This window comes from Halichoerus grypus, chromosome 12 (genome assembly GCF_964656455.1).
Source record: "Halichoerus grypus chromosome 12, mHalGry1.hap1.1, whole genome shotgun sequence".
In the NCBI taxonomy this organism is placed as follows: Eukaryota; Metazoa; Chordata; class Mammalia; order Carnivora; family Phocidae; genus Halichoerus; species Halichoerus grypus.
In genome coordinates, this window is record NC_135723.1 from 32275982 (window position 1) to 32291885 (window position 15904).

The 15904-nt window shown below is 36.5% G+C and overlaps 1 protein-coding gene across 5 annotated transcripts in view; it reads left to right on the forward strand.

The window, feature by feature from the left end:
* Positions 1-15904, forward strand: part of RUNDC3B (RUN domain containing 3B) — a 128651-nt gene that overhangs the window by 98100 nt on the left and 14647 nt on the right. For 3 of the 5 annotated variants that reach the window (XM_036106272.2, XM_036106273.2, XM_078059210.1), the window contains one exon: positions 11252-11398. The exons of the other annotated variants lie outside the window; for them this stretch is intronic. In XM_036106272.2, coding sequence (XP_035962165.2) covers positions 11252-11398 — 147 coding nt within the window. The remainder of the gene's footprint in view (positions 1-11251; positions 11399-15904) is intronic. 5 annotated transcript variants of the gene reach the window in all.

Consider the following 15904-nt stretch of genomic DNA (forward strand, 5'->3'; position numbering starts at 1 on the left):
AGAAAAAGAAGAGATAAACCAAAAAACAGACTCTTAACTACAGAGAACAGACTGATAGTTACCAGAGGGGAGGTGGGTGAGGGGATGGGTGAAATAGGTGATGGGGACCACAGTCCTGGTTCAGTTTTGGGAGGTTATATGTTTCTAGGAGTTTATTGATTTCTTCTAGGTTGTCCAATTTGTTGGCATATAATTTTTCATAATATTCTCTTATAATTGCTTGTGTTTCTGTGGTGTTGGTCATTTCTCCTCCTCTTTCATTTTTGATTTTTGTATTTGAGTCTTCTCTCTCTCTCTCTTTTGATGTATGTGGCTAAAGGTTTATCAATTGTGTTGATATTTTCAAAGAACCAGCTCCTTGTTTCATTGATTTGTTCTATTGTTTTTTATTTATGCTATAATCTTTATTATTTCCTTCCTTCTACTGGTTTGGGGTTTTGTTTGTTTTTCTTTTTCTAGCTCCTTTAGATATAAGTTTAGGTTGTTCATTTGAGATTTATCTTGCTCCTTGAGGTAGTTCTATATTGCTGTAAACTTCCCTCTTAGAACAGCTTTATCTGTATGTCAAAGATTTTGGACCATTTTATTTTCATTTGTCTCCATGTATTTTTTTATTTCCTCTTTGATTTCTTGGTTGGCCCTTTCATTGTTTAGTAGCATGTTATCTAACTTCCATGTATTTGAGTTCTTTCCAGATTTTTTCTTGTGGATGATTTGTAGTTTCATAGTGTTGTGGTCAAAAAAGATGTGTGGTATGACTTCAGTCTTTTTTAATTTGTTGAGTCTTGTTTTGTGGCCTAAAATGTGATCTGTTCTGGAGAATGTTCCATGTGCGCTTGAAAAGAATATATATTCTGCTGTTTTAGGATGGAATGTTCTGAATATATCTGTTAGATCCATCTGGTCCAGTATGTCATTCAAAGCCACTGTTTCCTTGTTGATTTTCTGTTTGGATTATCTATCCATTGATGTAAGTGGGGTGTTAAAGTTCCCTGCGATTACTGTATTACTGTCATTTATGTCTTTTATGTTTTTTATTAGCTGCTTTATGTATTTGGATGCTACCATGTTGTGTGCATAAGTATTTAAAATTATTATCTCTTTTTGTTGGATTGTTCCCTCTATAATTATGCATTGTCTTTTTTTTTTGTCTGTTGTTACAGTTTTTGTTTTAAAGTCCAATTTTTAAAATTTATTTTTGTTAATGTAACCTCTGTCCTCACCATGGAGCTTGAACTCACAACTCCAAGATCAAGAGTTGCATGCTCTACGGACTGAGCCAGCATAGGCACCTGTATATTTTGTCCAATATAAGTATTGCTACCTCAGCTTTCGTTTGTCTTCCATTTGCATGATGTTTTTCCATCCCTTTACTTTCAATCTGCATGTGTCTTTAGCTTTGAAATGAGTCTCTTGTAGGCAACATATAGATGGATCTTGCTTTTTAATCCATTCTGTCACCCTGTTTCTTTTGATTGGAGCATTTAGTCCAGTTACTTTCAAAGTAAGTATTGATAGGTATGTACTTAAATGCCGTTTTGTTACTTGCTTTATGATTGTTTTTGTAGTTCTTCTCAGGTCCTTCTCTTGCTCTCTTCTCCTGGTTTGGTGGCTTTCTTTAGTGATATACTTGAATTCCATTCTCTATATTTTTTACCTATTACCAGTTTTTTTTTTTTTAATCTATTTTATTTTTTATTTTATTTTTTTTAAATTTTTTTATTGTTATGTTAATCCCCATACATTACATCATTAGTTTTAGATATAGTGTTCCATGATTCATTGTTTGTGCATAACACCCAGTGCTCCATGCAGAATGTGCCCTCCTCAATACCCATCACCAGGCTAACCCATCCTCCCACCCCCCTCCCCTCTAGAACCCTCAGTTTGTTTTTCAGAGTCCATCGTCTCTCATGGTTCTTCTCCCCCTCTGATTTCCCCCCCTTCATTCTTCCCCTCCTGCTACATTCTTCTTCTTCTTTTTTTCTTTCTTAACATATATTGCATTATTTGTTTCAAAGGTACAGATCTGAGATTCAACAGTCTTGCACAATTCACAGCGCTTACCAGAGCACATACCCTCCCCAGTGTCCATCACCCAGTCACCCAATCCCTCCCACCCCACCCCTATTACCAGTTTTTGATTTGTGGTTAGCATTAGGTTTATATATATAAAATCTTATGCATATAGTAGTCTATATTAAGTTGATGGTCACTTCGATTTGAACCTATTCTAAAAGCACTACATTTTTACCTCCTGCCCCCCATGTTTTTACATATATGGTGTCGTACTTTACGTCCTTTTATTTCACAAATCCCTTGACTGATTTTTGTAGATATACTTAATTTTAGTGCTTTTGTGCTTCTTACTTTTCTTACTCCTATTTATAGTCTTTCTACTCTAAGAATCTCCTGTAACATTACTCATAAGGCTGGTTAAGTGGTGATGAATTCCTTTAATTTTTGTCTGGGAAACTCTTCATCTCTTCTTCTATTCTGAATGATATCCTTGCTGGGTAGACTATTCTCAGCTGCACATTTTTCCCTTTCAGCACTTTGAATATATCATGCTACTTCCTTCTGGCCTGCAAAGTTTCTGTCAGCTTATAGCATTAGGGAGTTTCCCTTGTATGTAACTATTTTCTTTTCTCTTGTTGCTTTTAAGATTTTCTCTTTATCACTACTTTTTGTCATTTAGTTATAATGTGTCTTGGTGTGAACCTCCTTGGGTTGAGTTCTTTGGGGGATTTCTGCCTCCTGGATCTGGATTTCTGTGTTTTTCCCCAGATTTGGGAAGTTTTCAGCTGTTATTTCCTTAAATACATTTTCTGCCCCCTTTTTTTCTCTTCTTCTGGGATCCCTATAATGCAGATGTTATTACACTTGATGGTGTCACTGAGTTCCCTTAATCTGTCCTCATTTTTTTCTTTTTCTTTTTTCTTTATCCTGTTCTGCTTGATTGCTTTCCATTACACTGTCCTCCAGGATACTGATCCATCCTTCTGCTTCTTCTGGTCTACTCTTTATTCTTAGTGAATTTTTAACTTCAGTTATTTTTTTCATCTCTATGTGGTTCCTTTTTATATTTTCTGTCTCTTTGTTCAGGGTCTCACTGAGGTTCTCCACTCTTTTCTTAAGTTCAGTGATTATGTTTATAACCATTATTTTAAATTCTCTATCAGACATATTGCTTATCTCTGTTTTGTTAACTCTCCTACTGTGATTTTTTTCCCTGTTTTTTCATTTGGGACATATTCCTCTATCTCCTCATTTTGTCTAACTCTCTGTATCTGTGTCTGTGTGTTAGGAAAGTCAGGTAAGTCTCCTGCTCTTGAAAGTAGTGGCCTTATGAAGAAAAGGTCCTGTAGTGCCCTGCAGTGCAATGTCCCCTGTTCACCAGAACCTGGAGCTTCAGAGGCATCTCCTATGTGTGTTGCATGCCCCCTACTATTGTGGCTGAGCTGCTTTTCCCTTCAGTCATCTGCAATGGCTCTTTTTGCCTGTTTTAAGCAGTGTTTTATCCCTGTGTTGTTAGTGGGCCAGTGTGGGACTGCCTTGGACTTGAGTTGGATCAGAGTAGGCATTTGCCAGAGCTGTGGTCACACCAAACTGCGGGTTACTCTCTCTTTGTTGTCCCCTGAGAGACTTTCATTGGTGGGCAGGGCCTGCAGTTGGACTGGGTATCTGCCCCCAGCCCACTGCTGAGACTGCAGCAGAGCTGGTGTGTGGGTATATTGCTCTGTCGTCAGGGCAGAGTCTTTTTGGAGTGCTGTTGACCACTGTCAGGGCTGCTTGCACAATGCTAGACTTGTGGCGTCTCTTTGGATGGATTCTTGCCTGGGGCAGGTTGGATGGTGTGGATCTGCAGAATGATGCAGGGGTGGGGCACACTTTTAGTAAGGTTTGAGTGGGTCAGCTATGGGAGGGGAGCTGGAGCCACTTTGGGGAGCTCCTCAGGGGACGTTGGAGGGGACAACCCACAGGAGAGCGCAGGGGTGGGAGGCACTGTTAGCAAGCTACATGGAGAGTGTTTGCACTGGTTCTGCAGGTGTCTGCATATCCAGGCTGGGGGACAGGGTAGGGAAATGGTGCCCATCAGCTTTTTTGTTCTTGGACAAGTCTCCTAAAGATCCCACCAGCACACATTCTGCTAGTAAATAAATTAGTAAATAAATCTCCTCCCCATATATCCCAAGTGTTTTTCAAACTGCTGCTTCTATGCTGTATCTCAGTGTGGATATTCTGGCTTTTTAAGAGCAGGGACTCAGTTTCCTATCCCCCTCCTGCTCTAGCAGAGCCGAGCACTGATTTTTTAAAGTTCTAGGTGTTATGGCCTACTTATTGTAAAAACTCGAGAAGTTAAGCTCCTCTCGTTTTCAAAGCCAGATGTTATGAGAATTAGTCTTCCCAGCGTGGGTCCCTTGTACCTAGGATGCCTGGTGTGGGATCTGTCCCTTTCCCTTCTCCGTGCCTTTGATGTCACTCCCTCCCATGGACAGTCTGCGGGTCAGTTTGGTGTCTGGCCACATCTTTGCCCTTCCTACTGTTTTCGATGTGACCTCTTCCCTACAATTAGCTGTAAAGATTCTGTTCTTCTAGTCTTTGTGTCATATTTTGAGTAATTTATACTGATGTGGGTATTATCTAGGTACATCCATGGGACATGGTGAGCCTAGGATTGTCCTACAGGCCATCTTCCTGAGAAGTCACCTAAATATACTCTCTTGATGTTTCATATTCATGTGACAAATTCTCAAAACTGGATTTTAGCAGATTATTTAATGAGCAATGTGGATATGGAATGCTATTTTAAAAAGAGACAGTAAGCAACAATGCATTCTTACTAGATTTGTTTTTTCTTTAAAAACATTGAGAAACAATTTCCTCCTGGGAAGGCACAGAGGATTCACAGTGAAGTAGTGTTGTGGTGTTTGTAGTCAATCCAGAGTCATATTGTGTTATATTGTACTTACTTAAGATAAGTTAAGAAAAATAATGTGTTTTGGCAAATTATATATAGTGCAAATTACATAGTTAGGAAGTATAGGAACTTTTCAGGCTTTAGCTAGGTACTACAGAATAAATTGTGTTCATCGAATATTTCTGTCATGCCCAGGAGGGCTTAATACTGAGGTATTTTCCTTTGAAAAATAAAACAACTCCTTGAACTTTAACTGAAAGCTATACTGTTTTGTTTCAAACTATTTCACAGGAGAGCTGGACTCCCTGTTTCATAGAGAGATTTTGTGTTTATAAATCCATGGTATTTTGAATTTATGTATCCATCAAAGATATGCTCGGTCAGATAGTTGAGGTTATATTCAAAGGGCTTATGAAAAGGTCAATTGATAAATTAATAATCATGCATATTTCAACATAGTTACACAAAAAGAATCAAACTTTACTTTCACATGGTATGTTTTTACTAAAACGTCAAGTAAAATAACTTTATGTAAGCAAGACAAAGATTCTTCAAAGATCTAGAAGCCAGTAATTGGGAACAGTAGAATATAAGAGGAGAATTTAAGTTGTACTTTCTGGACTTCCTCTTTTGAGAATGGTTATGAAAAAATATGATAATCACAGGTACTTTTAGATTGTTGATTCTTTATACATTTTAAGTGTATCTTCCATGACCTACTTAATACATTTACTTGGTATTAGTTATAAAAATGTTTTTTTCAATTTTCATGAAAATACTGTCTGGGAATATTTTGTAGATTTAATTTAAATTTCTGGTTAAAACTGAACTTGGGCATATGTACTTAAAAAATAGTAAAGCACTCTCCAAGTGCTTTACACGGAGTGTTTTTTTGTATGCATCTGAAGTTATCAACTTAAAATAGAAAGTTATAACTACATGCAATTTTATTCAAGACTCAAACTAACCACAGAGAATAAGCTTATAGTACAAACACAAAAGATAAAAAGAATGGAAACAGATCACTACAAAAAATCATCAAATAACAAAGGAAGACAGTGAGAATGGAAGAGAGGGACAAAACTGCAAGAGACAGACAAAAAGCAATTAACAGAATGGCAATAGTAAGTATTAAGCTCACCAATCAAAAGGCATAGAGAGACTGAGTGAATTAAAAAAGTAAGATCCAGTGATATGCTATTAACGAAAGACTCATTTTAGATTTAAAGACATACATAGGGTGAAAGTGAAGGAACAGAAAAAGATATTTTATGCAAATGGTAACCAAAAGAAAGCAGGGTGTCTGCACTTGAACAAAATGGACTTTGAGTCTAAAATTCTCTCTAGAGGCAATGAAGGTCATTATATAATGATAAAAGGGTCAGTTCAACAGGAAGGTGTGTGTGTGTGTGTATTAATCTCTGGATATCAAATAATATCTGCAAAGGAAATTTAAAAAACAATCCTATTCACAATAGCAACAAGAATAAAATACTTAGGAATAAATTTAACCAAAGAGGTGAAAGATTAGTACCCTGAAAATTTTAAGACATTGACAAAAGAAATTAAGACACAGATGAGCAAAAAGATACCCTGGGTCACCTGGGTGGTTCAGTTGGTTAAGCCTCGGACTCTTGATTTCAGCTCGGGTCATGTGCTGAGCATGGAGCCTGCTTAGGATTCTCTCCCTCTCCCTCTGCCCTGCCCCCTCACCCCGTGTGCATGCTCTCTCTCTCTCAAAATAAATAAAATATTTTTAGAAAGAAATCCTGGGGTGCCTGGGTGGCTCAGTTGGTTAAGCATCTGCCTTCAGCTCAGGTCATGATCTCAGGGTCCTGGGATCAAGCCTCACGTTGGGCACCCTGCTTAACTGGGAACCTGCTTCTCCCTCTTCGTCTGCCCCTCTCCTGCCCCTCCCCACTGCTTGTGCTGTCTGTCTTTCTCTCTCTTTCACTGTTTCTCTTTCAAAATATAAAATCTTAAAAAAAAAGATATCCCATGTTCATGGATTAGAAGAAGAATTAATATTGTTAAAATGTGCATAGCACCCAAAATGATATACAGATTCAACGCAATCCCTATCAAAATCCCTATGTCATTTTTTACGAGAATAGAAAAAGCAGTCCTAAAATTCATAGTTTAGACCCCATATAGCCAAAGCAGTTTTTGGAAAGAAGAACAAAGCTGAAGACATCACATTTCTTGATTTCAAAATATATTTTATATTTATGATAAAACAGTGTGGTACTGGCACTGAAACAGACATATAGACCACTGGGAGAGAATAGTGGGCCCCCAAGTAAATCCATGCATCTACAAGTCAACTGATAACTTTGACAAGCTTACCAAGAACACACAATCAGAACAGGAGAGTCTCTTTGATAAACAAGTGTTGGGAAAACTGAATATCCACATACATAAGAATGAGATTAGACTCCTTTTTTACCATTTACAAAAATCAATTCAAAATAGATTCAAGATTTAAGTCTTAAAGAGCTAAAACTGTAAAACTACTAGAAGAAAACAGGGAAATAACTTTTTGACATTACTCTGGGCAATGATATTTTTGGCTATGATATCAAAATCACAGGCAATAAAAACAAAAATAGAAAAATGGATTGAATCAAACTAGAAAGAATCTGCACAGCAAACATTCAATAGAGTAAAATGACAACCTACAGAATGGAAAAAAATATTTGTAACATCTGTCTGATAATGAGTTAATATTCAGAATCTGTAAGGGACTCATACAACTCAATAACAAAAAACTAACTCAATTTAAAAATGGGCAAAGGACTTAAATAGACATTTCTCCAGAAAAGACATAGAAATGACCAATAGGTATATGAAAAGATGCTCAACTTCACTAATCATCAGGGAGATGCAAATCATAGTCACAGTGAAATATCTTCTTACTTAGAATGTCTATTATCAGATAGATGGTAGATGACAACTGTTGCTGGGGTTGTGGAAAGAAGGGAACCCTCATGCACTTTTGATGGGACTATAGACCGGCACAGCCACTTTGGAAAACAGGAGGTTCCTCAAAGTATTAAAAATAGAACTATCTTATGTTTAAGCAATCCCACTTCTAGGTATTTATCCAAAGGAAATGAAGTCAGAATCTCAAAAAGATATATGCACTCCTTATGTTAACTTCAGCATTATTTACAATAGCCAAAAGGTGGAAGCAACCTCATGGATGGATGGATGAATAGATAAAGAAAATGTGATATATGAAGACCCTGTGTCTATAGCTACACATGCACACAATAGAGTATTATTCCACCTTAAAAAAGGAAATCCTGCCGTTTGAAACAACACAGATGAACCTTGAGGAAATTAGGCTAAGTGAAATAAGCCAAATGCAGAAAAACAAAAAGTACATGATCTCACTTATATGTGGAATCTAAAATAGTCAAACTCAGAGAATCAGAGAGTAGAATGGTTGTTACCAGTTTGGGCCTGGAGAAAGGGGTAAGTGAGATGCTGGTTAAAAAGTACAAAGTTTCAGTTATGCAAGATGAATAAATTATGGAGATCTAATATAGAGCAACATGACTGTACTTAATACTGTATTGAATACTTGAAGTGTTCTAAGAGGGTGCATCTCAAGTGTTCTCATCACACAAAAGAGGTAACTGTGAGGTGATGGATATGTTAATTAGCTTGAATGTGGTGATTACTTTGTATATGTCTATCAAATCATCAAGTTGTACACTTTAGATGTATACAGTTTTTAATTGCTAATTCTACCTCAGTAAAGCTGTGGGGGGATTGAATTAGAATTTTTGTGGCCAACTTCTTGCATAATCCCTGTTGAAAATCTAAAGAGAAATGATCTATCTAGCAATTTAAGGGTAGATACCATAGGAAAGTTCTTAAAATTAGCTGTGATAAGTATGTTACTGCCACTTTTGTAATAATTTCCTGTATTGTATCTTTCTGTAGAATTATTACCTTAATGAGAGATGTTCAGTTGTTAATGAGAGACTTGTATCATAGATAGAAGTTACAAGTAGAATCTATCTCATATAGAATGATTTAATTTTTAGATTAGCTTATTAGTGTTAACATTGGTTAGAGTTTTAATTAAAGTTAAATGGTGAATATCACATAATTTTACCTTAAATTGCCACTGATTTCACACTAGGAAGTAACAGTAATTGTGGAGTAAGATGAACCTATTTTTAAGCTTGGCCAATGAGAAAAATATCCTCATTTTTCATATTAACCTCATTTAGATTACTTTTGTGTAGCTCTTGAAGTTAACTCTAGGTATGTTTTGCTTGTTCTCAGTGAGTAATAGGATTCTTTGATGGTAAGAAAGCAGAGTCAACTCTTAAGCATAAGTGGAATTCATTAGATTGATATCACCAACTCAAGGAATGGAAAGAAAGACGGGAAAAGTAGGCTTGGAGAGCGGTAGGCCGAGCTACTTCAGAGGATTAGCACGTAGGAACTTCAGGCCTGTCTCTTTGCTGGTATGTTTTGGTCAGGGCCTACTGCTAGAATGAATAAACCGCTTTGTCTCTGCATTTTCTAAATAGACAGAGTCAAGATTCAGAATTCAGGGGTGGGGTTTTCAACGTGCCTTAATCTCCTTGCCTGCCCCTTAGTGTACTAGAGTGATGAGAGAAAGGGCCTTACCCAAGGCTTCTCCAGGAACCCTTCCCTTTCGTAGTGGCAAGGCAAGAGCCAGCATTGTCCGTGTCCACATTCGTCACAGAGTGGAAAGCAGGTGCAGCACAGATGACACAGTATACTGCAGTCTCCATCTCCCGTGTCCAAGGACTGGGCAGCTGCCCACCGAAAACAATGTGTAACTGGGATTTCTAAACACAGAAGCCTAAACACAATACGATAAGTTGTCATTAGGCAAAAATTTGCCATGGACAAGTAGTGTGTAAAAACTTTTGTGAAACTTAGTTCCTTTTTTTGTTTTATGCAGTGTAAAACTTCTCACTTCCCAGAATATATTCTAAATGGGAGGTTGTTCAATTACTGACATTAACTGAATTTTTCCAATGTCATTTCCTCACAGATGCACATTTGCCTTTCTTGCATTGTGCTCTGAATATTTTCTGTAAACCAGTGATGATATTGAAGTTGAGTTTTCCAGTGACATGCACTGGAGACCCTAGAGAGAGTGAATATGTGAAAGAGAAGTCTAATAAGAGAAGCCAAAATAATGGTGACTTATTTTAATAGATTCTCTGGCCAGCATTACCCATTTCTGCTTAACGTGATTTTTCTGTCACTCTTGAAGTTTTTCTGAACTCTTTACTGTTTTCATAAAAACCCATGTTAAAGTACCTTAAAAGTCCTTTTTAAAATTTTCATTCTTTTTCCAGTGAAATGAAATTGTTACAGGTAGCCTACAAGAATATCTTAATGTAGTACCTTCTCACAGGCTTCTGCCTATTTCACTTTTTTAGTATTCCATCCTGGGGTAGAATCTAGTCTTTACATCAAATAATGTTTCCTTGTGGACATAGATGGAGCAAGTATTTTTAAACATACACAGATATCCTGTAAAATCAGAAATATTCACAGGTAGCCTGTTCGAGACATTTAAATGGGGTTTTTCCATTTGAATCATGGTTCAATGATTCACTGGTTCACTGTCCTGTGACAGTGATTAATTGGTTTGTGAGGTTTAAATTTAGGCCAAAAGTTAGCTCTTTTGCAAGTCGTTATTAATGAGTTAGCAGTTCTACAAAAACGAAAGTAAACCATGAGCTGTTACAATGGCTTCATTCTGTAGATGAAAGATTTCCAGTGGGTTATATTGTTCAGTCCAGTTATCATTGATTTAATTATTTTCATAAAGGTTTATTGGTAGTCACTTCTCTTAAAAAATTACAGAAATCTTATGGGTTTTTTAGTATTTTTCTGCATTTAGTTTTATTTCTTAATTCATTTTAATTTTTTGTTTACTGAGTTAGAGTGTGAATGTTGATGCTAGAAAATCATATACATGGAATCTTTTCTTACTTTAACTGGAATCTGATTATAACTTTAAGATATCAAAATTTTTTAGGTAAGGTGTAAAACGCAGCTTTAGTCCTTTAGTAATATCTCTGTGGAAAAGATAGGAAATCTGAATTTCACACGTTAGTGATTTGTTGTAGCCTTTAGAGAAAGAATGAAAAACACATGTTGTAGGAGACCTTACTAGCCCCAGCCAGCCTTCCTATAGCTCTGTTGACAATCTGTTAGCATACCATTTTAAAGAGATAAATTTTGGGGGCCCGATTGATACCATTAGGTTCCTCTGCCATTGCAGAACAGTGAAGACAAAAGCACTCACCATCTTAATATTCACAGGACTGTGCTAAAGAATAATGATTTAAGATCAAGACAAGAGTTAACTGCCCACCTCACCAACCAGTGGCCTTCCCCAGGAGCTCTGGATGTCAATGCTGTTGCCTTGGATACGTTGCTTTACCGAAAACACAATAAACAGTGGTATGAGTAAGTGTAATACTTTTTTTTCCAACTAATTACAAATTTAGTTGTACCAAAACATACGGTTATCCACTTTGGTTTCTCACTTATTCTTCTTTCTGAAATCATTATTACCTTAGGGCAAAAGTAGAATTTAAGACTACTTTGGCTTGATAAAGTCAGATTAAGGCAGTGAATATGTTAACGTTTTGAAGCCAAGGCACCCTGGGGAAGTAAAATATCTAAGAAATTCTTATGCAGTATTGTACCAGCTACCTGCTTCTCCCTTAAGTCTTCAGCCAGTCCTTCAGTTAAGTCCATGAGCTCGTATTTAATGAGCCATCTATTTTTGAATTTTAGCTTTGGTATTTGTATTTGCCTTAGGATTAATTTTCCTGCTAGTTAGAAAACACAAAATTCCATCTCATAAAGAATGAAAAGATACTTGTTCTTGGTGGGTCAGAGGGAGTTTTGTTCATTTTCAATAAATCTAATTTTTGGAGGCTATAGAAGATATAATCACCCCACCTGTGGGCCATAAGATTCTTTTTGTATTTCTTTCTCCCACTGTTTAGGACTATTTCATTAAGTCATAGTGTCAAAATGTTGAGAGAGCTGCAAAATCTTAGGCTGCATTCCTTTAGAGTATCTTCATTTTGAAACTTATAAATTGTATTACCTTCTTTTGGCTTTTAGCTGATCTTCCCATCTTGATAACTCTTTCAATATCTTTATTTTCCTATCTTCAGCTAGTTTTCTAATTATTTCCTTCTGTCCCTCCATCCCCTTCTGTTCTCTGCCTTTCCTCCCTCCTCCCCCTCCCTTTCTTCTCTTTCTCCCTTCTCCCCTCCCTCCCTTTTTTTTTTTTCTTCTCCACTCTTCTTTTAGAGTCCTTATTTATAAACTTCACTGGTAGAGCCACACACTTCTATCTGTGCTTCTTACGGTGCTTTTCCCTAGGTAGTTAGTAGCCAGACATTTCTACAGGGATTGTTTTAGCATAGACATAATTTCTACCTGCTTTACTGTGTGATTTTTTTTTCATTTATCAAAGGGAGTACTCAAAATAAGTTTGACCTTCTGTTGCTAAAAAATGCTTTTTTTTGTTTGTGTCACTGATTGCTAGAGATAGGCAGGGGAAAGTGAGCAGACTATTTATAGAATAAATCAGTAGAACTCTCTTCAACATCTACTAAACCATGCTGCTTAGTATGATTCAAGGTGTTGACTGAGTCCTTCACGGATTGGATCTAGTTCCCTTATATACCCTCCGAGAGTTATAAATAACTAGAGTATATCTTCTTATGTTGGTCTATAATTTTATTTTTCTATGACATATATAAGTAATAAAAGAATATTTATTACTATTTCTGATATATGATTGAAAAACGGAATCCATCGCAATAATTGGTCCACTTATCTCTCTCTAACACGTGAGATGCTCCTGCTTTTATAACTGCAAAAATATTATAACATTAACTTCTGACAAGTTAAAAGACAATAGGATGCTTTTTGTTGCAATAACATTGTCGCTTTAGATAGTAGGAGGTAAAATATTTTAGCTAAAAGACCCGTATGTAGCCCTGCCTGTAGAGCTACGTCTTGAGGAACCAGTGAGTCTAAGTGGAAGAGTTATTTCGAGTTTACCTTTGCATGTGGTGGTAAAAATGACTGGCTTTTACGAAGTATTCTAGCAGCAGCAGAAGTATTTGCAGTGTCAGAAAAGAAAGTAGTAAAACTGCCTGTTGGTCTGTTTAGCATGGATCCAGACTGTATACTCCTTGACTCAGCTACACCATTAGCTGAAGAAGGCGTCCCCTTGCCTTCTCAGCACCCTCCTTTCATCTGGCTTTACCATCGATGTTGGTGCTGCCTTTAGATGGCCCTGTTGCTGAATGGCTATATTCCTGAACAAAATGTATGCAGCTAGGGTATAGTATGGAGATCCCTGGACCCAGAGTTTAGGGTCAGGACTTGAGAGTAATCTCTGCTACCCTACTTGCTGTGTAACAACACTAAGCAACATCTCTTACCTTCTGTACATGTAATACTGGGGGTAATGCCTATTCAAGTCAGTAATAAATTGCGTGGCACCTACTACTTCTCAGGGGATCTTTATTTATATTCTATATAATCTCTTTTGTTTATGTTCTTAAATAACTTTTTATCTTCCATGTTTGGAGAATATACACTCACCCACTGTCCTAAACTCTACTTTGTTAGAGAGTTTGTAAAATTTATGTAAGATTAAAATGACCAGCAGATCCCCAGTTGTTCTGAAAAAATAATCCCAACTTTTTAATGTAAAAATGGAGACTTTGGATTTCCAGAATAGAGTAGTGCTCCTTAAATCATGTTTGAAACAAATCATAGCTTTTCTCAGGATCTAGTTTTTGCTCCCCCCCAAATCTGTAATATAATCCAAAGCTCTTGAACTAACCTCATCACTGATTCCTCTTAATTTGACCAGTGTCTTCAGCAAGTTTAACAAACATTTATCAAGAACCTATAAATTATGGAAGAGGTGGCTAAAATCCCTAAATAAGGAATATTAGTGCTCTTGATAATTTGGAGAAAGAAACTAGCCCTATAATTAGTTATCATATGATATTATAATTTCCTTCTAAGAATATGGGATGTCTGTATTTCTCTAGGAGCTCTGTCGAGTTAGCTTTGAAAAGAATGATAATGTGCTGTTTGATTTAACGAATTTCTTGGTCTAGCTGACATTTCTTAAAATGAGTGATGTAGGGTAACTTGGCTATGTTGTTACCTACTCATAGAAGAATCCTTTTCACAGTAGAAGATCTTACATTTATTTTCATTTACTGTACTGTTTATAAAACTTTAAAAATATCACTTCCAGTTTTTTCTTGATTATTTAGACCTGGCAAGGTCTAATTAATTATGCTGGATTTTATATCCTTTCCTTTATCTCAAGCATAGGAATATCATGTTAAAATTGTTTAAAGCATTACAGGCTGACTGTAAAAACTCAACAATAAATAAGTATATAAGACATACACATAGAGCAATTGGTTACTTTTTTGTTTCCAATAAGTTCTGTTTAGTGTTTTTTATATGTTAAGTCTAGGCCACATGACCTTGTTAGATAGTAGTTATATAAACGTATTAGAGTATATGTTATATAATCTTGTTAGATTATTGCCTAACCCACTCATTTCCATCCTAAAAGATCAGATTCATTGTCATCATATTTTTATTTTCTACTTAAGCTTTTTTAATCTTCTAAATTTATCATTGTTTTTATTTTTTATTTATTTATTTTTTTTAATTTTTTTTTTTAAAGATTTTATTTATTTATTCATGAGAGAGAGAGAGAGAGAGGCAGAGGCAGAGGGAGAAGCAGGCTCCCTGCAGAGCAGGGAGCCCGATGCGGGACTCGATCCCAGGACCCTGGGATCATGACCTGAGCCGAAGGCAGACGCTTAACCGACTGAGCCACCCAGGCATCCCTATCATTGTTTTTAATTTGACTATCATTCACAAAATTATTGAGAATTATGAGCTTTTATATGCCCTTCAAGTTCTATGTAGACTAATTTTTTTGATGACTTATGAATGGATATAATTACTTCTGATGTGTATAGGTTCTCTTTCCCATGTGTGTTTTTCCAGTATTTTTGGAGCAGAACTCCCTGAAGTAATGAGGCTTCAAAAATTTTCTACAGCGGGGCACCTGGGTGGCTCAATCATTAAGCGTCTGCCTTCGGCTCAGGTCATGATCTCAGGGTCCTGGGATCGAGCCCTGCATCGGGCTCCCTGCTCTGCAGGAAGCCTGCTTCTCCCTCTCCCACTCACCCTGCTTGTGTTCCCTGTCTCGCTGTCTCTCTCTCTGTCAAATAAATAAATAAAATCTTAAAAAAAAAAAAATCTTCTACAGCTTGTAAGGTTTGCATTGACCTCACTCACATATGCCTTCCCTTTCAGGCTCCCTTGCATCCTTCCATTAATTTTAGTAGATTAAGAAGATATAGATATTCTGATAAAGGAAATGCTTATTTTGTTCGTTAAACACATTTCTATGAAAATCAGACCAAGAATAAAAAGAACAGCCCATCTCTGGTTCCATGCACATTCATGTGCCTCTATGTCTACAGTGTGCATATCTGTGTTTTTATTTTCTTCATGTGGATAACGTCTCCTGAGCCTAACACTCTTTTTTGCCCAATGACTACGAGATAATATAAATTATTATTGACCTCAGTACATCTATTGGGCAAATAGGTGATACAGATTCTCCATATCTTGACTTCTGATCATTAATACAAAGTGTAAGATTGTAGAAAATTTACTAATAAGTAAATTCAGGCCTCTTGCTCAGTTTCTTTTAATTTGCCTTTATTTGGTATCTAGTTTCTTTGTATAGTAGCTTGTATTTGAGTGATTTAAAATTTTAAATAATTAGATATTGAATACAATGGGTTTTATTATGGTCCCAGATGCTTATGACACTTGTTATGATTCCTGTCTTACTGTCTGGGGTTCTTACTTTGATTAAGATATTGCTAT